This window comes from Topomyia yanbarensis, chromosome 2, assembly GCF_030247195.1.
Source record: "Topomyia yanbarensis strain Yona2022 chromosome 2, ASM3024719v1, whole genome shotgun sequence".
In the NCBI taxonomy this organism is placed as follows: domain Eukaryota; kingdom Metazoa; phylum Arthropoda; class Insecta; order Diptera; family Culicidae; genus Topomyia; species Topomyia yanbarensis.
In genome coordinates, this window is record NC_080671.1 from 191,519,077 (window position 1) to 191,542,251 (window position 23,175).

At 36.5% G+C, this 23,175-nt stretch overlaps 2 protein-coding genes across 2 annotated transcripts in view; both read left to right on the forward strand.

The window, feature by feature from the left end:
- LOC131682501 (thioester-containing protein 1 allele R1-like) overlaps positions 1–23,175 on the forward strand; it is a 244,953-nt gene that overhangs the window by 213,167 nt on the left and 8,611 nt on the right. The gene's annotated exons all lie outside the window — the stretch shown is intronic.
- LOC131685886 (larval cuticle protein A3A-like) lies at positions 8,053–8,506 on the forward strand. Its single transcript, XM_058969892.1, has 2 exons — positions 8,053–8,098; positions 8,159–8,506. Exons 1-2 carry the CDS (start codon positions 8,087–8,089, stop codon positions 8,504–8,506), a joined length of 360 nt encoding a protein of 119 aa, XP_058825875.1. The 5' UTR covers positions 8,053–8,086.

Below are 23,175 nucleotides of genomic sequence, written 5' to 3' on the forward strand. Positions count from 1 at the left end.
TACTAATAGGTAGAATAAGTATCTAGTTCAATTCCCACATTTTTCTGCATCAAATGTGTACACTGGAACCTCTATTTACGGACCAAGCCAAGGGTTCGTAAATTGAATTAGTTCGTTTTTTGGGATTTAGATCGTAAAAAATTCGCTTCACATTCTTATCAAAATTCGTTGGTTGAGCAACATTATCGATAACCCTAACAATATGGGTATTTCCGGAACGGGCTTGAGAAGTACATGATGAAAATGGATATTTGGCACCTTTTTGAAATCCAGGATGGAGACTTCCGATTGAACAATAATCTCGATAACCCTAACAATTTGGGAATTTTTGAAACGGGCTTAATGAGTAGATGATAGAAATGGTACCTTGGAGCTATTTCGAACAATATCTGTATAAACTATGAGGGTATTTTTAAGCGGGTTTGCCGAGTAGATGAGCGATGCCCTTTTGAAGGCCAATATAGCGTCTTCTGGTTCAGAGAAGTTTTCTATAATCATATCATCCGCATCACAAATCAATATACCTATATCTATTCTATGATTATCTTTTTTCGAAAATGTCAATATTTTAGGTTATAGAGATGTCTTAACTGGAATTCGCCATCTTGGTTTTCAAAGTGGCTTCATTCATTGATTTTCGTCATCTACTCGTCAACCCCATTCCGAAAATATCCAACTTTTATTAGTAACATTAGCTAAGAATATGATAAATTGTAAACAACTTCATACTGTACACTTTGACAAACACTTGCGATAAATGAAACCAGAATGGTTCTATTGCACTGTTGAATGAATCTAATTGGGTTACGTTCACGTACTTCAGAAAACCATTGGAACGATTGGAACGTAGTTATTATTATTGAGAGGGAAAAACCCGCGGGAGTGGATTTTCAAAAGCTCCTTCTCCCGTAGGCACAAAACCTCTATCTTTTAGGTATCAACATTTAACAAACAAACCAAATGATACAATGACTAACACTAAACACTGCTTAAAATAAACACTTCTTAAACTCTATCTTACATAGGTAAAGTATTAACATTGACATAAAAAATTGGCTAACACTATCAGGTTTGGGAAAGGGTGCGCGAAAACAATTTTTTTAAAGAAGTGCGAGACAAATTGAAGTCAAAGACATTGTGACATTGATTGAACACTCTACACATGCTACTGACGGGTTCATTTTTGCCATAATTAGTACGAGACACTGGAAGACGGACAAAAGAGTAGGAACGAAGGTTTCGGAGGCGAATATCAATGTTGAGAAGACGGAGTAAATCAGGGCAGTCAATGCGAGACAATAACAGATCAGAGACAAAAGACGCTTTGGTCACATTGCGGCGCAAAGACAGTGTTTCAAGACCAACGAGGTTGCAACGATCTTCGTATCTGGGCAGATTGTAGGGATCGCTCCAAGGCAGGTGGCGCAGCGCAAAACGCACAAATTTACGCTCAATAGTTTCGATGCGTTGAATGCTGTTCTTGTAGAAAGGAGCCCAAACAACGGCGGCGTATTCCAGTGTGGAACGAACGAGCGAGCAGTACAACGTTTTTAAGCACTGTACGTTAGTGAAATGCTTAGTAACCCTAAAAATGACTCCTAGATTACGCGAAGCCTTAGACGAGATAAAAGCAATGTGATCCTTAAATGTAAGCTTTGAATCCACAAGAACCACTAAATCTTTCACTGTAGTTTCTCTTTTTAATTTGTTTTGCAAGATAGTGTAGTCGTATGTTACGATGGAGCGTTTTCGTGCAAACGTAATCACAGAACACTTCGAGGCATTCAAAACCATCCTGTTAGTCATGCACCAATTAGCGAAAATGTCTAACTGAGATTGCAAAAACAAAGCATCAGAGTAACTTTTAACTATATGGAATAACTTATAATCATCGGCATAAGACACCTTGAAGCACTTAACCAATGAATCCAGATCGTTTATGTATAGAAGGAAAATATAAGGACCGATATGGCTGCCTTGAGGTACGCCGGACGTTACGTCGAAGGATGAGGATAAATGATTCCCGATTTTAACAGACATTTTACGGTCTGACAAGTAAGATCGAAGCCATTGGTTGATTTTATTGAAGGCGGCCGATAGATCGGTGTATATTGCATCAGCTTGCAATCGATCCTGTAGCGAGCGAGCGATAAATGAGGTGTAGGCTACTAAATTAGTGCAAGTAGATCGCCTGGGAATGAAACCGTGTTGAGTTTCTGAGATGTATCTAAAACAACAATGTGTCAAAAACTCGAGAACGATGAGCTCCAATAATTTCGATAGTGCACATAAAGATGCGATTCCTCGGTAATTGGGAACTTCGCTTTTGGATCCTTTTTTATAAACCGGAAAAACGTAAGATGATTTCCAGATGGTAGGAAACACTCCGGAACTTAACGATATATTGAAAACGACGGACAGAGGTAGGCAAAGCGACGACGAGCATTTTTTAATGATAGATGATGGGATTCCGTCAGGTCCAGGAGTGTTAGAACACTTGAGTTTCGTGCAAGCTATTTGTACAATATCGGAAGATATCGTGAAATGAGGTCCAATACTAGTCCTACGGGGAATGTTGTCGGCTGCTGCGGAGACTTGTTGATTATTAAAAGTATCATTGGTAAAAACACTGCTGAATTGTTGGCGAAATAACTCACAGATGTCCGGCAATGAAGTCGCTTCTAAATCACCCAGCGACATAGAAGTGGGTAAACCTGACTCACGCCTCTGTTCATTAACGTAATTCCAAAACTTTTTTGGATTGTTACGAAGGTGGCTCTGAATACGATGAAGGTAGGAATAGAAGAGAGACTTATTGAGTCTCTTGTAACAATGATTTAAGAAGATTCTGATTCCTTAGCATATCGGTTCGGTATTTCGAAAACTTTTTTAGAGCTGACCTTTTGGCCGATTTAAACTTTTTTAGTGTACGATTCGACCATGGAGGATATTCACAGCCATGATTGAGTTTTTTAGGAGTAAACTGGTCGATAGCATAAATCAGTACGTTCGAAACAATTTCAGCCGCTGCGTTTGCATCAGATTGTGGCAAGATTTCATTCCAATTGATACGAGACAAGAAAAGGTGCATTCCTACAAAATCTGTCTTGCGATAGGCATATGTCAGTTTCTCAGTGGTATCTTCGAATGTACAAGGTACACATTTTCGGAGAAAACAATGAAGAGCAGGGTGGTGTTGGCATAGTTTAACGAGAGGATCTGGAGCACGACAAACGGCAAAGTGATCGGAGAGCTCCTGGCTTCCAAAGCAAAGATCCAAAATACAGTTGTTGTCATTAGTGACGTCACATAGTTGAACTAGCCCCGCGGTGCTGTAACCGTCGAGTAGCTGAGTGATACACGTGTAAGTTGATGAGTGTGATGAGTCTGGGTACAGAAATGATGTATTATTGCGAACCCAATTAATGCCGCTAAAGTTGAAGTAGTTGATTGTAATATATTTGCAGTGTCGACAGAAACAATAAACTTCATCAATTAAATTAAAATAAATTTAATTCAGTTAAAAATGCGGGCCCCCAAAACAGACCCGGGCCCCAGGGTAGTTGCCCCCCCTGACCCCCCCTCTCGTCGGGCCTGTCCTCGGCACACTACATTTCATATACACACACTCATAAAATCGCATGCGCAAGTATCTTGACACATCTTACACCGTGGCTCTGCAGGCTCATGTACCAATCATATCACAGATTAGTAGAAAAGGGGTAGTAGTAGTAGCAGTAGTTGAGCCTCAAAATGGCTCGCGGAACCTAGTTGGAACTCTCGTTCCAACGTTCCGCCGGCAGGTTCATGAGAAACAGTATGATGCCATTAATGGCTATGGACTCGAGCAATTCACCAAAGTACGCCACAAGGTCGGTCTTGGTATGGCTTCGCTCCCCCCGCTGAATGAAGGCGTGACGGAACAGTCTTCAGTAGTTCGGTCGGTCCTGCTCGTCTTATTAAGCAAGTAGCTACAAAGTTTCCTTGAACAGAATGGTCGTAGTAGGTTTGCCGCACCTTGTGGGTCATTCGGTCCGTCTTCTCTCGCGTTTTCGTTCACGTTCATGTCGTCATCGGTACTGCATTCGTGATGCTCACGGTCGGATGTTCTTGTTTGTTTCTTGTACTTCCGGGTCGCTGTTGTAAATCCTTCTTCAAAAGTGTTTGATTATTTATTGGTGGTGTTGGTTGTTGGTTTGGAAACATTTGGTGTAGTCGTTGTTACTTCGATGTTGGTAATGGCAGTTGGTTTGGTGGTACTGGGCGCGATCGTTGTTGAGCTGGTGTTTGTTACTGCCCGGTCCGCAGTCGTTGGTTTACCAACCGGTTGTGGTTTAGCATACGACAACTGTACCTTTACCAACCGGTTGTGGTTTAGCATACGACCGGCTGTGGTCTTAGCAGGTGGATTTCCCTTAGCAGCCTCTGCACAAGGTTTCCCGTGGTATAGCGGCTGATCGCAATGTTGGCACATAGGAATCTGCCCTGGGGACGTGACTAGAGTTCGTTGAGAATGCACAATACCTTGAGGGCATCTGCCTGACATGGTCAAGTAAGAGGGAATAGGTTTTGTCGGCCGAATTCTCACTACACGAACGCTGTTGCCAAGTCCTGGGAAGAAATTCCTCCAAGTATCTTCCTTAACACTATCCACCTCTCCGTATTTTGATATAAGTTGTTTGCAGGCATTGCATTTATCGCTCATATGAGTAAATGCGTCCGGATAATTTGCTACTGCGACAATAAAAACTCACATTTTCACACGAAAAGTTATTGGCACTCATACAACTTTTCCGGATGAATACAACTTGTTATTTCTCCAAATAAATAAAACCGCCGAAGAATGAGCGAATGAGTTTATCACAGTATCCTTTTTGCACTCGCTGCCTTGCTATCGCTACTCCAAAACACGGAAAAACAAGTCTGTCGTACATCTTTGCCACTATTCTTTGAAATGAAGTGTATATTTTGACGATTTTATTGATATCCACGAAATTAAAGTATTATCACCTTCTCTGGTGAGAAGGAAAAAATCAAATAAATTTTATCCGGAAAATTATTCTCACGCTATTTGTGGAGACGGAGAATTTTGCGACTCATCTTATCTCGGAAAAGTTGGACATCGGATAAGCATCTTCTCGCGTGAGTGAGAGAGAATTACAATGCCTGGTTGTTTGATAGCGGCGGAACTAGTACGTGGTATCAGGTCATGAAGCTTTATTTCAATGCTGTCATTATCAATATACGTTGGGATGCTGTATAAAATATCGTTACATTCGACGGCATGTTGTTCTGCGAAGCGAATGATTCTGCTTGATAAATGTTTTTGAACGAAATCAGTACCGCACGACGTAAATGATGGAATTGCACAGCACTAACTTCTGCTATGTTGAGCTTCATGTTCACCTTCAACATTTACTCCACTTCACGAATCAATGGTCTTACCGAACATTTCGAGAAGTCAACAGCAGCCCAGTTTATCTGCAACGGGACATACTTTGGCTATGCATTGTCACTCATTGTTTGTTCACGTTTCACACACTAGGTTGAAGGATTCAATTTTTGCTTTTCCAAATAGACAAAGCGGCGGCGCACGGGTAAATTTGATCACTTGGACCTGCTGAAGGCAGCCCTCATGCCCCGAATACTTCTGGCTCGAGCGCTCTGTGGGGCGTCAGCGTCATACGGTGTGCACTACCCACTTGTCATTTGCATTTCCCACCAGCACGTAGAAGCTACCTTTCTTAGCGAGTAGACACGGGAAATAACTGACAGAAGATAAAACGAACTGTCGCGAACGAGACTTCGTCTACTGATCTTCCGTGGAAATTTTATGATTTTTTTCCATGACAAAAACCATTTCAGTGTATTTTAGATACTTGATGCAATTGATAAAAAATATTTCAACATATATTTTATGGTTTTACTTTGACGCAGTAGTGATTTTTATAAATGTGCAGTATCTCTCCCGAAATTACCCTATCACCTAACCCGCTTGAGAAAATTCGACTCTAAAGCCATTACGAACGATGTTTGCTGGTGTGTAGGTAGGTATGCGCTCTTAAAAGAAACCCAAGATACTACATATTTCACTATAGCTTCGGTTTAAGGAAACCACGGTCATCAACCCAGCAGCTGGATGGAGAATGATTCTGGTGCTCGCAAATATTTGAACAGAAGAGAACAGAATGAACAGCATTTGTTCATTTTCAGCATTTTCGTTTTCCGTGCTCTGGTAGGGTGATAATAGAAACATGGCAAGAATAGGCTCATTACCCTATTTTATGTTTCAGGTTCTTCATCTGCAGCGATTGTTTACAAATATGCTCTTAAGTCCCAGCTCTTAGGTATATTTTAAATGTGATTTCTAATGAAAAATACTTAAAGAAGAACAACCGTGTTCCCATTTTTTAACAACAATTGAAACTAAGATCAGTCTGAGCAAGAACTATAAATCGTTCGACAAAGAAATAATCAATGATAATAGAACGATGGGTTTACAATCTTGTTGATTGGTGCAATGACCTTGGTAACTAGATTCACAGCTTTGACAAGCTTCTGAGAAAGGGGTTCACGGCGCACCACGGCATTGAATCCATTGTGTTCATCAGCGGTGTAGTCTACGACGCGGCGAAAACCATCGGCATCGATCAGGGTGTACTGTTCAACAACGTTATCTCCATGACGTGCTTCCTGTTGGCTCTTGATATCTCCGGTGTGCCCATCGTGAACAGAATACTGAAACTGATACTCTGCGGGGCCATCGGTATATTCGAGGTGCTTTATTGCCGCTGGCAGGACGACTGCACTAGCAAATGCCACCAGAGCGAAAAGAACAATTAACTGAAATTCGAAAAATGGTTTAGATTTTAGAACAGCCTAATTGCAACAAATCTTACTTTAAAACACATATTGGTTAAGGATCCTTTCAGGTATAAATTTTCAACGTTATTGTTCAAAAGTGCCACAAGCTCGATTAATACTAATTCGCATAAGGCACCTGCATTTATATAATTCAATGTTCAATTTAACCTTTTCTACTCCAGATTCAGAGTGACCTTGACCGTTCTATCTATTTTGCGACACCTTGATTAATACATTTTGCAAATTTAGGAACCCTGTCAATCTTGTAACTGCAAATTTGTCATAGTGGACACATTCAATCACGCTTATTAGTCGGCCCACGGGTACGTTTCGCTCTTACCGCTAAAACTGGTTATCAAAGTTAAACTTTTCTGCATTGGTTTCCCTTTTCCTGCAAACGGTACTGAATGTGAGTATTCGATTCTACAAATGGTCCACGCACGCCAAGATTATATACACCCACCAATCTAGAGAAGTGAACGTGACAAGAAAAATTTAGATATACTAATAAAAATACTAATCCACCTAAAAAGGTAAATGTGGCTCCTCATACTTTCACATAATGATTCACCGTGGTTCAAGATATATTTAAATAAGCATTTTCGCAAATATTTGTATGTATTTGGTAATGCACTAAATCTGTTTACCTGTTAATTCTAATATGAATATAAATTAATTATTCTTGATAACGGAAATGAATCAACGACATTTAAATGTATATATTAGTGATATTGGAGCATCTATAAATGTAGGTTAGTGTTTTAATAAAAATGTTATTTAAACTCACCATTAGTAGTCAAATCTATCCCCGGGCGAGTGTTCGAGTTGGTTACTAACATATCTTAATTTATACGGTTCAACTCAAATGTTTTTTACACAGACTGTCGATATGAAGAATTTTGATACCCATCTTAATATTGCATGATTTTAATAAAAAAATTGACCATCACACGCTAGACATTCTGATTTCAAAACCATTCTTGTATAACAATAATAAGAAAGGTAATACTCTCTTCATCTATGCGTATATGATAGCAATAGGTGCGGTCGTTTGCTCGAGATTTTAATAGTATTTTTGGAAGAAATAATGCGAGCCTCGATAAGTTGAAAAGCATGTTCTTGCCACTCGTTTCATATAAATATTCAAACGAATTTGCAGAACAACATCATTCTATAAACGACTATCGTACGAGTTAGACAGTCTCTAATAAAACCATCTACCATGGCATTCCAAGTTAGTTTTTAAATTTCATGCTAAAAAGAATTCGTTAAACATACATTTCTATAATTTTAGTACTTTGCTTTATTTGCCCTGATTGCTGTCGCCAGTGCAGTCGTCCTTCCGTTAGCAGTAAAACACGTCGAGTATGCCGATGGCCCAGCCGAGTATCAGTTCGCTTATTCCGTTCATGATGATCACACCGGAGACATTAAGAGCCAACAGGAACAACGTCACGGAGACAACGTGGTTGGACAGTACACCCTAATTGATGCCGATGGTTTCCGCCGCGTCGTAGACTACACCGCCGACGAACACAATGGATTTAACGCCGTGGTGCGCCGTGAGCCGCTGTCTCAAAAGATTGTCAAGACAGTGGTGCCAGTGGCCAAGGTGGCGTACCCAACATACTATCACCATTGATGAAACAAAACTGAGCCAATCTTTCTATGATCATCATCATGCTCTAGTGTCAATTGTTACCATAGAATAAACTAATTTATTTCAAGTTAAAATACTGCTAAGCAAACAATTTTTTGTGCCGTCATACACGTATGGAGAAATATCAAGTGAATTTTCAAATATAGAAGAATCTCGATATTACACGAACTAATAAGATCCCTAACGAACTTTAGGACGAGGTCATGTTACCGGCTACCGAGAGCGCCCTTCTAAAAAAAATATTAATTCGAATTCCAAACAGCCGACTGTGGTAGTATTGCATATAGAAACATATTGTTATACGAACTACAGAATTTTTGTTAAGATGGAAAGCTATCGGATGATCAATACCGTCATCACGTATGGGCACACTGGTGCCATGGCCAGAAACCCAAAGGTTTTGGGGAACCCACAATTAGGATAGATGAAAAATCATACATACGCCTATTTATTGCTCAATATAGTAATAATCCATTTAAATGAGCGAAATATTATTTCGATAAAACGAATTTCGTATTTCATTTTTCTATCTACAACCGCTAGAATAACCACCGAACAATTCCAAGTTGTCTAGATGGAACTTGATCAATTATAATTATCGGTGCAAAAATTTTCATTTGCGCGAATCTTTTGACTTACAACCATCGGATCGATCTGAAACATATCTCGGAAAATGAAAAGCGAAATGAATAACTCCAAGCAGTGGTGTAGCCAAGAGGATGCTTTGGGGTTTAACCACCCCCCCCCCCCCCCCTCACAAAAGAATAATTGGATTGAAGTTAAAAATTTCTTGATGCTGACTGATTTAATTCAATATTACAATAATAATTATCTGATCAGTACATTGATTACCTATTGTTTGAAACGTCATGAGGACCTTTTTTTATGGGAATGCGATTCTGATCTGTAACTAATCTATTGGTTTTGATCTCACAGTTGTCAAATAAAATCAATATCAAATAAAACATTCCAATAGAAATTCATTCCAGAGTTCTGAAATCAATCGTAATCATAATGATAATTTCCTATCATATTGAGTTCAGTTTGAAAGGTATACTGCAATATGGATTAGGGTCACTTTTTAATAGGAAGCGAAACTGAAATTGCTTTAATTTTCTATGAAACATAGAACTGCTCACCGAAAAATTGCATAACTTCCAAAATTTGCTGAAAATGTTTTAATTTGGGAAGTTGAGACGAAAACGTTATAGAATTAATAACGAGAAAACCACCTTACAAAAGTAGGATAATTTATTAAAAATGGCGTTTTCCGTTCCGCCTATTTAGTATCTTCGATGAATTTTACAAACGTTATACAGCACATCATTTGATAAAATAATTTTGGCGTTATATCCTCCAAGAAGTATTTATGGCGAATTTACTCTTCAAACAAATTTAATTCCAGACTTAATGTCTTCAGCAAAATTTTAAGGAGTGCTATTACAAACAACTTTGTTGGAGACAAGAAGGTTCCATGTTTTCAAGGTATTAACATATTTTAGGGTATTTCTATTTAATTTTAAATTAAATTATGATTTTACTGTTTATGATAAATCTCTTCTGTTGTTCATTAACGATAAAATTTACATTTTATCCAAAGCTTGAGTTTGTGAAGCTCGCAATAGAAAGTCATTTTAGAAAAAAAAAAAAAACTAGATTAAGGAACACTTCGTAGATACCACTTTATAGCTCGGTATATACGTAGTATTCATGCCTACAATAAAGTTGTTTTAAATGAAAGTCTTAACAAATTAGCTAAAGACAGTAACTCTGTTACAATTTTTTGAAAAACTGATTCTCCATAATTTTCGATAGAAGACTATATTAAATATTCAGAAATAGTTATTAGACTACATCAAGAGAAAAGAAGAATATTTTAACAGCTTCAGTTTATTATGAAGGAAAAAATGTAGCGATTTAGTTGATGTCCCTATTTTGTCAACCTAAAATACATCGTGGAGATGATAAAAACGGGTCTTTACTGTATTTATTATTCACAGTAATAGCACAGACTAACAGACATAACGCTATGAGGGAATTTCCGTGAAAAAATATCGATCCGGTGATTTTCCCAGAACACTAGCTCCACCTTTAATTCACGGTCCCAAGCACTCATTTGCTGGTGGGTTACCCCGAAAGCTTGGGAACATTTTTTAATACTGGTCTATTCCCATATGCTTGTTCATACCTCAGTGCCGTCATAATTTCAAATGCGGCCACAGTCCCAACTACAAATATATTTAAAATAACCGTTAAAGTGGGCGAAGAAATATTTCCGAGTGTTATGTCTGTTAGTCTGTGGTAATAGGTACATCCCATTTTCTGATGATATTTTCTTTCAATTGCATTACACTACACCAATTTTTAGGTAGTTTTCAAGGGGTTATTTTATCGACTTCTTCCAAAATTCGGCGAACCTATTCCCATTCGTGCGATAGTTTATGTTAAAAGGGGGATACCCCTAATTGGTATACTTAAGGATTTATATGTTGCAGATAGAAATAATTCATAAATTTTCAGCTTTTCCTACACAATATTACAAAAGCTTCTTAAACAACTGTTCCTAATAAGATTATGTAAATTATAAAGTATTTGAAATTTTTTAATAGAAGTGACGCAAGGTTATCGAAAAATTTCGTGAAAAAGAAAATTCCAGTAATGATTAATTAATTAGGATTAGGGATAATAATTCAGATCAAAGATACTACTGGGAAGTCATTTTTTAGAAAAAGCCGATATCGATCGATAAGTTTGAACTATGCACGCATGCACTTCAGAGGTAGCGAGATATCAAGAGCTGAAATTTCTGTATTTAGTTCTCAGCCGCGTTGAGAATTTGAATATGAACTTCAAATCCGTTCGAAAATTTGTTTTTTCGAATTTTTTGACTCAGCACAACATATATAAATCCTTCAGGAAAATTCAGTTTTCCCTACCCAATACATTGATTTAAAAATATATCTAGATATGTTATTGACGAAGCATTAGCAATAATTCGTTTTTATTTGAGTAAAGCCATGTCAAGTGATCCTCGAATTTTTCGCAAAATCACCGATTTTCATAAGATATGTTTTATTGTATAGGGATTATGGTAAATAGCTTTTGGTATAAATATTTCGTTAAAACTCCTTTTTTACTTTGAGATATTAACCCTTAAACTTTATTACATGATAAAATTGTAAATTTTATATCTCAAAACCTACTGAAGATAATTGAATGAATTTTTGTACACTTATGGAATGATATTTACACTATCTCATAAAAATAATTTTACAATATAATTATGTGAATAACGGTACTTTGAATCTACTTAAAAATTTCAATTGTATTTTTTCTTATGTTCTTCACGCTAAAACTTTTCAAAAGGTATGTCAAATTACGCGTCAATCTCTCATCTTCAATAATCTGTATTGATAATTTTTCATTTTTGTTTCTATCGAGAGTTATGGATGATTTTGTAACGGTGCGTACCTTCAACGCACGGCCCACTTTGATGCAGCCCGCGAGAACTTACATATTGGCAACGCCGCATGTAACAACGTCCTACCGCGTATCGCTTTGGCAGAGCGTATCTTATGTCCAAAATTGCCATCTTCGATATTAGAGCAAAAAGATAAGCTTTTCTGTGCGGATGTTTAAAGGTGAACATATTCCGAGTAATTTGCATGGTTTTTAGTGTTATATTTTTCAGGAATTACTTAATTTTCTGTCATTCAAACTCTCAAACCGGCTCGCTCAGATGTTGGCAGTTGCGGTGCAAACTTGAGCAATGGGCATTTTTGAATCTGCATGTATATGTTTTTTTTTTGCAAATTGACATATTTTACTACTTTTTATCGTCAGTTTGTTCTGTCTAGGTGTTAGCACAGTATATTTGCTCGAAAAACATTCGTTTGTGTTTATGATGGTTCGACCAACCGAATACTGTATTTCGTTAAAAAAGTAATGATGATTTTGAATTATAAATCGTTGATGATTTACTGAAATTTGATGCAGTAAATAATATCTTACTAGAACTTGGAGAACCACTAATTAACAGAATTGACAGAAGCAATAGCGATAAAGAAAACACGCCAATGCGATTGGAAAACAGATTCAAAGTAATTTTTTTTTCGCAAGACACTTCGTTGTTTATAAGTAAGATCACTCAGTGGACATAAACAAGCGAAGTAAAATGCTGTTTTCATAAAATGTTCCATTTTCCTGTATAATGTTGTAGACTAGTAATGAATTTGGATGAAACATCGACTAATAACGTTTTCGTTTTAAAACCTGGTATACACCAGTATAGAGAAAAAAAGAGATAGACTGAAGTTTGAATGAGTATAGCCCCGACAATACTGGTGTACACTGTCAAAAACGAAAATGCCATAACAAAAGTGTCTTTGAAAATGGCAATAACATAAGCGTATTATATAAGTTATGTTTCGGTTCTTTGCGATACAGTTTAATTCCTAGTAACGTTAAGTTATAATAAAAAAGTATTCATTAAACAAAATTGTTTTTGTTGTGCACTTCGGTCAAAAAAAATCTAAAAGTATCTCAAAATATCCAGAAAACATTAACCTTTGATAATCCGTATATAAAAGTTTGTTCTTTTGCACCAATCTAGAGATGTGGTTTCATTTAGTCATGCGATGCACGTTTCCTACGCGATGCGCAGTAGGACGTTGGGACATGCGGCGTTGCCAATGTGTAAGTTCCACCGGGCTGCATCAAAGTGGGCCGTGCGTTGAAGGTACGCACCGTTACAAAATCATCCATAACTCTCGATAGAAACAAAAATGAAAAAATATAAATATAGATTATTGAAGGTGAGAGATTGACGCGTAATTTGACATACCTTTTGAATTTTTTTAGCGTGAAGAACGCAAGAAAAAATGCAATTGAAATTTTTAAGAATATGCAAAGTACCGTTATTCACATAATTATATTGTAAAATTATTTTTATGAGATAGTGTAAATATCATTCCATAAGTGTACAAAAATTCATTCAATTATCTTCAGTAGGTTTTGAGATATAAAATTTACAATTTTATCATGCAATAAAGTTTAAGGGTTAATATCTCAAAGGAAAAAAGGAGTTTTAACGAAATATTTATACCAAAAGCTATTTACCATAATCCCTATGCAATAAAACATATCTCATGAAAATCGGTGATTTTGCGAAAAATTCGAGGATCACTTGACATGGCTTTACTCATTTCTATTTTATGCGTCATTTTTCCGCTTTTCCATTAAATGGGTTTAACCTTTGAAATTTCTCGCACTGATATTGCCCTATGCTAATTTGAGCGATTCTCTGAGTCCTCCCACTATCCCATGTAGTATGTGTTATCAAAAACATCGCGAAGCATCAAGTTCTAAATGTTCTCAAACGATATAATACCCGAAGAAAGCAATAAGAGTTATAAGAAATGTATCATCACACTGTTAGGTGGATTGAAAGCGTTTTTTGTGTCGAAACCTGATTACATCAATCATTGCACATTAGAGTGACAGGAAAAAAATGACCCCTATCGGCCCACCTCTGAGTCGATTTCTAGTCCCCCAGGAGTACTTGTTCCCAATTTGAAGAAAATCGGGCAAGTCTAACTACCGGACCAACGTGCCTGAAGTTTGTATGAAATTTTTCGACAATTTACACGGAGAAAACCCACTAGCTCACATTTTCGCCGCTAGGTGGCACTGTTCGCATAGTATTATCACTGTAAATGAAAATAAGAAAGATAATTTAATTGTCTACAACTTTGTCGAAGACTGCTAGTGTATCCGGCTTTGTTAAAAGAAGTTATTAAACTTTTAGCGAAGTGATGTCTTAGTCAGTTTTCCATAGGGCCTAGCAGTGCATGGTTGTGCATCAGTACTCAATTCGCACGAACTAATCATTTTTGTGAAACAACCGTTCGATTTAGCTCAATAGTATGTTCAGAAGAATTGTAGTAAACAATAGGAGTCATGTTTTGGTTAGAACATTTTAGTGCCACATTGTACCGCATAGAGGGCGCCAACACTAACTTTTCAACGGAGAGAGATAGAAATTAGGTGTCTTCCACAAAGTTGTAGAACAGGCATTTTGCAATAATTCTCCCAAACATCTCGATATTTTATCTCTCTTCTATGAAAAGTTAGAGTTGGCGCCCTCTATGCGGTCACAGTTGGAACTAAAATTTTCCAACCAAAACATAACTCGTATTATGTGGTATAACTCTTCTACACTTCCTATTGAGCTAAATCTAACGGTTATTTCACAAAAAAGTATAGTTCGTGGGAATCGAGTACTGATACACAACCATGCACTGCTAGGCCCCATGAAAAACTAACTCAGACATCACTTCGTTAAAATTTTAATAACTTCTTTTAACAAAGCCGGATTGACTAGCTGTCTTCGACAAAGTTGCAGGCAATTAAATTATCTACCTTTTTTCACTTACAGTGATAATACGATGCATACAGTGTCACCTAACGGCAAAATTGCGAGTTAGTGGGATTTCTCCATGTAAATTGTCGAAAAATCTCATACAAACTTCAGGCACGTTGGTCCGGTAGCTAGACTTGTCCGATTTGCTTCAAATTTTGTATAAGAGCTCCTGGTGGGACTAGGAATTGACTCAGGGGTGGGCCGATTGAGTTTTCAAAAATTCATTATTTTTCTGGGCAGTCTATTGCACATCATCAGTGATTTCAAACAACAACGTACATTCTCCCTTGCGTAATCATGTCTAAGTTAGCATATGCGGGAAGCTCTACTTTTTTACTTTAATTTGAAGAAATCGTCTATCTAAACGCATCGAATGCTTGTGGAGGCCTATAGTAACAGTGCGTTATCGGAAAATTAAAAAAACATTGAAATTTTTTTTTAAATTTCAAAAAACACTGAAACTGTCAATGCTTGCCGCTACCAACAATAACTAATCAAATTACGCCGTGCTTTGTGTGAAACATGTCAGGTTTTTAACAAAAGCATGAGAAGCCCCCATCGCACAAGTCAAAAATGGTCCAAAACTACTTGGAGACACTCAACTGGGAAGTGCCACCTCATCCCGCTAATTCAGCAGACCTGGCCGCTTCCGATTGTAATCTGTTTTTATCGATGGGTCACGAACTTAAGCTTATACACCAGGTACATGCTTCTGAAAGATTGTATTATTCATTTTTTGTTCAAGGAAGCGATTTTGTAATTTTGTTCAAAAAACTCGTTTTTGAGCACTTTTTGTAGTTTTTAGTCAATATTGCGTGTCAAAATCATTCAATTCATTTATTCAATACGCAGGTTGAAAGGTACCGAGATGCCCTTTTCAAAAACGTATAATAAGTGTCGATCATATGTAACATTTTTAGTGTTGCAAGCGACCAAAGTTTAAAAAAAGTGCATTTTTGACCATTTTTTGAAGTTACTCATTTTTAGATGATTTTTTTACCAAAAAATAATTTTTTTTTCGGACCTTTTAGAATTTAAGATGACAGATAATATGTTTACGTTAATTTTAAGCCTAATATCACTAACATCGGATGGAAAATGTTGATGCTTTGGCACATTGATCGAAATGGAAATTTTATGATTTTAGCGGACCCTGCCCTGGTGCGGCGGTTTAGAGGGTGTAGCACTATGTAGAGTCCCTATCAGGAAGGAGTCTCAGTAGGATCGTAGCACTAGCCAATATACTAGCCGTAATATTCTGTGAACTGAGAATCTGCTGTGAAGCCTGTTGAAGCAGAAGGCGAAAATTCTTTTAATTCGTAAAATATGTACAGACTACAGACAAAACAAAACTTTTTCAACGATATTTCCACATTTTAAAAAGAGTACTTAGTTGTACAATGATATATCCAAAACCATTCAAATGTCGCAGGATGGATGGATGCAAGCTCGAGAAGACAGTACCCAACACAAACAATAACTATCAAGTATAGAAGATTATTTCAGCCGAAAGTATAATTGTGCGAAAAATAAAAAGTTACAATTTTCACTCAGTGCTTCATACCATCTAAGTTTTTCACTCGTCTTTTGTGACCATTGGATTAAAATTTATGCAAGAAGATTATTTATCTCGTTAGATTCTAAAAGAATTTTCTTCTGTCCTTGATTTATTATAAAAAAATTACTAGAAATATGCATTTTTTTAAAAAAGGTCGAACATTAGACTTTTTTTTACTTTGGTCGATTGTAATCATAATAAATGTACATTTCTCGGCAAACATACGATTACGGCTTAAAAGCCAACTGTCCAAATTCTCTTTGAAATGAAATTCCGGACACACCGTTACTGGCTACACGCAGTTCATAGCAGTTAATGCAAGAGAAAACTTTTTTCTTTTGTTTACTATAAACATCTGTGATTGGCGGGTAACAGTTTGTCTGAAATTTCCTTTCAAAGAGAATTTTGACAGTTGGTTTTTAAGCCGTAATCATATGTTTGTCGAGATTTGATCTACGCATATTATTCATTTTCGGAAAGGGCACTTCAATACCTTTCGAACTATTTCGATCGGATCCTATTTGAACAAGATATTGACAAATAACTAAAATAGTGCCCAAAACACCTTTTTCAAAGAAATCTTGAAAATCTTTGAAGAAAAAATGGACTTGGTTTTCGTATTCAGCGATTAACTGAGGAAACACCTTTCTTCTAAGCTTATCGCGATTACCTTAAAATTGTTAAAATCTGTCACATTAGATTCTGAAAATATGAAAAATTATTAAAAATATGAAAACGCAGCATTCTTTCATTACTTCAAATGTCGTCTGCTATCAGAACGGAATGTCAATAAAACTAATTGTCGCGTAAACCATACCCATACTCGATTCGACGTTAACAAGGCGTACAATCGAAACAGCTTTTCTTTTCGAAAATGAACCAACTACAATCGTTTGAATTAGATAATTGCTATATTTGCTACAATTGAACTAGCTAAATGAAGGATGGGTGATCTGATGAAACTTGCGTGTGCTGCTTGTTGAGTCTCTGGTAACTTCCTACTGATGATAGTACTGTTTCTGCACTGGAACAGCGAGAACCTTCTGCACCACCGGTTGAGGAGCCTGATATCCCTTAATCGGTTCACGGTGTACCTGGGCAATGAATCCGCTCTTGCCATCAACCTGATAAGTTACGGTACGCTTATAACCATCGGCATCAATCAGATAGTATTCGCCCTGAGTGTGTTCGTCCTTTCTAGATTCCTTGCGACCGTGCACATCTCCGGTGTGGTCATCGTGGATGTCATAATTGAACTCGTAGTGAACGGGTCCCTGGTGCTCTTCTTCATGGTGAGGCTGGTAGTACTGCTGAGCAGCAATCAATCCGACGAAGGCGAAGATTACGATTGCGATCTGCTTAAAATAAGAAGAAATTAGAACCTTTTGTCAAGAACAACTAAAGAAAAACTTACTTTATACAACATGATAGGAATTATTGTTTGATTCGGGTCGTGTTGTTAATGACTTGAATAATGATCGTCGACTAATACAAACTTCGCCAAAACGCAAGCTTTTATATTTCCCTGAATTTAAAACTGAGTTTGTGCCCGTTTCAGGACTACTTTTACCAATTTCTTCCCATATTCAAACCGTGCACATTGTCCAACTGACGAAAGGTGACACAAGCAATAAAGCCTCCCCAGCTCAAGGAAAAAATGATTGACATAGTTGAAATAGGTGCCTGCATGTACATACAGACTAACTTGTTATCGCGTGGTCGTGTCCTTGCAACAATTGTTGGCTTGCCGAAGGGAACACAAAAACTGCAGTTCTCTCACAAAACAGGTTGGCAAATTTTGGGTTCTTGTCGCCGATGTCAAACCGCCCGGTAGCAGATAAATGGCGTGAACATGAAACTGCAAAAAACTGCTACATGCTATCTACACACTTATTTTATACATATATTTAATTACCATAGCAACAACTGGCGGCGGCGTCAAAATTGGTTCGATCAAGCATTGGCGAAATTTGTGGGAGTATATGTCAAGTAGTTTAAAGTAGATTGTATCTCAACTTTGCGTAACTGTGCTTCAGAACATTATAACGATCGAACAGTTATTATATGATAACTAAAATTACATACTTGATAGATCACCCGGAAAATATACTAATTTACGGAACAAAATAAATATCGAAATCAGACACTGGTCGAAACGGCACCAGCATACTCAATACAAACATTACAACTTTATTCTTAAACTGTCAGAATTGTAACGATATTTCGATACCTCATTTGTCGAAACAAATTTAAAAAGAATATGCCAAATTGAATTGACCGAATTGAGATTTTGGCTATCAATTGTCAACGATAGAGCAAACCTCGCACCTGGAGGCTCGTTTCGCTATCATACCATTAAACATTGACTGTTGCTATACTCCAAAAATGCTAGTGTTAAACCCGTTCTGTCGGTAGCTCAAAGACAAGTCCTAGCTTTCATAAGCATTTTTGATTATTGCCATTAACAATGAAGAATTAACTACAAGGAAAAAAAATCTTGGCTACTTCCCAGTAAAAATGCAATAAGAAACGAAATTAAAACCAAGCTCTCGTAGCGCATACGTCCTACATCATAATAAAAACCGATTTAATCCACCTAGCAGTGAGATGAGACATTTCTTACACATTTCACTATTGGATTAGTTTGCAGAACTCACGAGAAGTAGGCACCCAACTAGAGGCGGGATGAAAACAGTTTCTAGTCTTACACGAATAAAATCTCCAATAAACTGAATAAATTATAGAAATCAACAAAACGACCGAAATCAAAAAGTAAAGCAAAAAATGAAACAATAGGTTTTTAAATTCATAAAATGAGTAGAAAAATTAATGTAAATCAAAATTATAATATACACGAATCAAAGTTGATTAGGTTATTAAATAAAAATTAAGATTATATTTTGAAATAGTTATAAGATTAATAGAATAAATTGACTTATACTAACAAATTGAATGAAATAAAAGGAATGACTGAACATGAAATGCATAAAATTAAAGATATGAATAAAACGAATCAAATGAATCAAACGAATCTAACGAATCAAATGAATCAAATGAATCAAATGAATCAAATTAATCAAATGAATCAAATAAATCAACTAAATCACATGAATCACGTGAATCACATGAATCAAATGAATCAAATTGATTTAATTCATCCAGTGAATACAATGAATCAAATTAATGAAATGGATCAAATGAATAAAAAGAATGGATGAACAAAGTAAAAAATAAATGAAATGCATAAATAAAACAAACGAATCAAATAAACAAAATGAGCTGAAGTGATAAAATGGATAAAAAGAAGAAAATGAGCAGAATTAAATGCTTTGATTAAAATGAAAATTGAACAATGGTAAAAGGTTATAAATTAATATAAAAAAAAATAAATTGAATCAAATAAATTATTTGGATGAAATGATTAAAACTGAAAAAGTAGTCAGATTGTTAAAATGAAGAAACTGAATAAAATGAATAAATTGGAATAAATGAATAAAATGCATACAATGAAAACAATAAGTTAAATGAATGATATGAGTAAAATGCACAAAAAGAATAAACTGATCAGAGTGAATCCAAAGAATGAACCGAATAAAATAAGTAAAATGAACGCAGATGAACAAAACGAATAAAAAGATGCGGAATGAAACAATTAATTAAAATGAAATGGTCATATATTTGAAGCTAAAAACATTTTTGAATAAAGAAAATGAATAAACCGGATTGTACGAATTTGAGAACCATTGCATCAGAAAGTTTTGAAATGTTTTTGAAAATCCCATCTTCTGAGAAAAGGGTAATAAATATGCAATGGACTTTCTAGGGCTTCCATCTTTTTTGGTTTTATTCTTTTTGTTTTCATGCTTCTTTACTTGACGGCGTCGTTTTAAGATTATCTGGTATTTCTACTTTATTGTTGAACCTTAATTAGTTATCAGGCACCTGGAACGTTCAATTTGCTTTGAAAGTGGGTACTTTAGGAGACTTCTTTTCCTCGATATTTTTGGTCTTTAATCCGTTATTTTTCATGAAAGTTCGTACCAATACAACGAATGTGCAGCTGATACAACTCATGGTTCATTCGCCTGTGCAACGTTCCGTCTTCCATCTGCACGCCACCATAGATGGTACGGAACACTTTTTGTTCGAAAACTCCAAGCGCGTTGGTCCTCCACGAGCATAGTCCAGGTCTCGTGGCCGTAGAGGACCACCGATCTAATCAGCGTTTTGTAGATAATCAGCGTCCTCCGGAGTCCAAAGTATGCACGATTTCCCGCCAAGATCCGTCTCTGAATTTCTCTGCTGTTATCATTGTTGTCGGTTACCAGTGAGCCCAAATACATGAATTCGTCGACCATCTCGATTTCGTCACCGTCAATCCGAACTCGGGTGGGAGGTTCACATTGTCGTCTCTAGAATCTCTTCCTCTCATGTATTTTGTCTTCGAAAGGTTGATGGCAAGTCCAATCCTGCTGGCTTCAGCTTTCAGTCTTTGAGCATAAATTTCAATCAAAATTCAATAGAGATACGAATAGTTTAAATATCGCACGTGGAATGTCTCTTTTGAAAATTTTCATCGTCAAACTTTCATATTACTCAGTTAAGCCAAATATTTTTCTGATATAGCCATGCATTTCCTTAATTATAGTGTAGATACAGGCTTTGAATACAATTGAATTAAAACTGAGTTGATGTAGCAGCAGACAAAAAAAGTTTTGTTTTCTCAAACCTTCGCAATTACAATTAATAAATATTTCAGATTGGCAGAAGATCTTATCACACAACTTAGAAATGGATACAGAAATAGCTAGATAGATGCTATAGAAGAGAGAGAGAGAGAGAGAGAGAGAGAGAGAGAGAGAGAGAGAGAGAGAGAGAGAGAGAGAGAGAGAGAGAGAGAGAGAGAGAGAGACAGATGGGGGGCGTGTGAGGAATGGCAAATTATGGTTAATGCAGTGACATTATTTTAATAGGTGAATTATTATGACATATTGATTTCTTTCATTCTTATCATAATTAATGTAAGTAGTAATTTTTGCGCCATAGCCAGTATAACCTAAATCTTGCAAAAGAGCCAAATTTTCGCTAGATTTTTGGGCTTTAAACATACAGTTGTGTTGCGGCAGAGCGCAATCTGTTCACATATCCTCGCCACTGTATTATTACCAGTAACAAAAGTGCCAAATAAATTCACGACAGTCTAGTTCAGTCACCGCCGGCGGTGGTCGATCGATCGTACTTTGTGTTTTTATACCTTATCACAGTCCGTCTTTTGTTTCGCTGTTTGTGCCTTGTTCGCTTCGTCTGTTTATTGGAAGGCAGGGAACGGGTCCTACCACTGAGAACGATCAAGTTGCTTTCGGTGACGCCACGAGTATAATTATATGGGAAATCTTTTATCTCACTACTAGGTGAATTACTTTTTGATCTGTGTATTTATATACCATCCAACATTTACCTCATGATTGAACGCAATGCCTAATTCAAGGGATAAATACTAGAACTCACTGTTTCTTTATCAACACATTATTTTGTCTTTGAAGTGAGCTTGTATATTGATTTTTCGAGAAATAGTTCATTTATTATAAAGGTAATTCACAAAATGTTCTCAAAATCGAGCTCCTTGAATCACGTAGAAGTGTTTTCATACCCCGATATTCAAAATCGGTTTAGTTTTGACCCTAAAACACCAGTAAAGCAATACTCTGTATGAAACAATCTCATTTTTAGTTAGTGGAAATTGGTAAGCGAGGACTAAAAATACAAAATGATTAATATCTTCGCTGCTCGTGCACGGATTTAGACAATCTATAGCTTGTTAGAAAAGTATGTTAACAAGCTTTCTATTTATGTGCAGTTTGTGGGACAGTACTGTATTGTTCGAAAGTTATTTGCAAAAAACCTGCTGTGTTTTGACAAAATCGCCCATATCTCAGAAAGTAAATAATATATCGAAAATCAAAAATAATAGTGTCAAATGGCAACGTTGGGCCTTTCATTTGAAACTAATTTCATTAAGATCGGTTCAGCCATTGCTGAGATAATGACATGACATTTTGTACATACATACATACACACATACACACACACACAGATACAGACATTGTCTCAATTTGTCAAGCTGAGTCGATTGGTATATAAGACTCGGCCCTCCGGGCCTCGGAAAAAGTTTTCAAAGTTTGAGCGAATCCTATTCATTTCTTTTGTAAGAAATGTAAAAAGCTGACAATTGGTCACACATTATTACGTAAAGGAACATGAGGGGAGGAGGAATTTAAAAATATCTGACGAATCTGAACAGAAGGAGGTATGTCATTTCCATATCAACATTTGAATAGGGCTAATAAGATTTGTAAACAAACTTTTGTTTTGCTGATTTCTCCTAATTTGTTATCATTTCAACACAGAAAACATTTGAAATTGATTCTATCAAGGATAAAGATGTTGATTCATGTGTATTTTTCATGAAATTCAACTCGGTAGCGGAATAATGAGCGAAATAAGTTGTTTACAAAAGTCTCATTGGCCCTTTTGAAGAATTACTATTGATTTCTTACGAAACATAATATAACAAATAGGGTGATGAGCCATGTTTCTATTATCACCCTACCCATTTGAAGCTGTTGGTTAGAACAGCGTCTGCCATCTTTGTTCAACGCATTGAGTCAAATG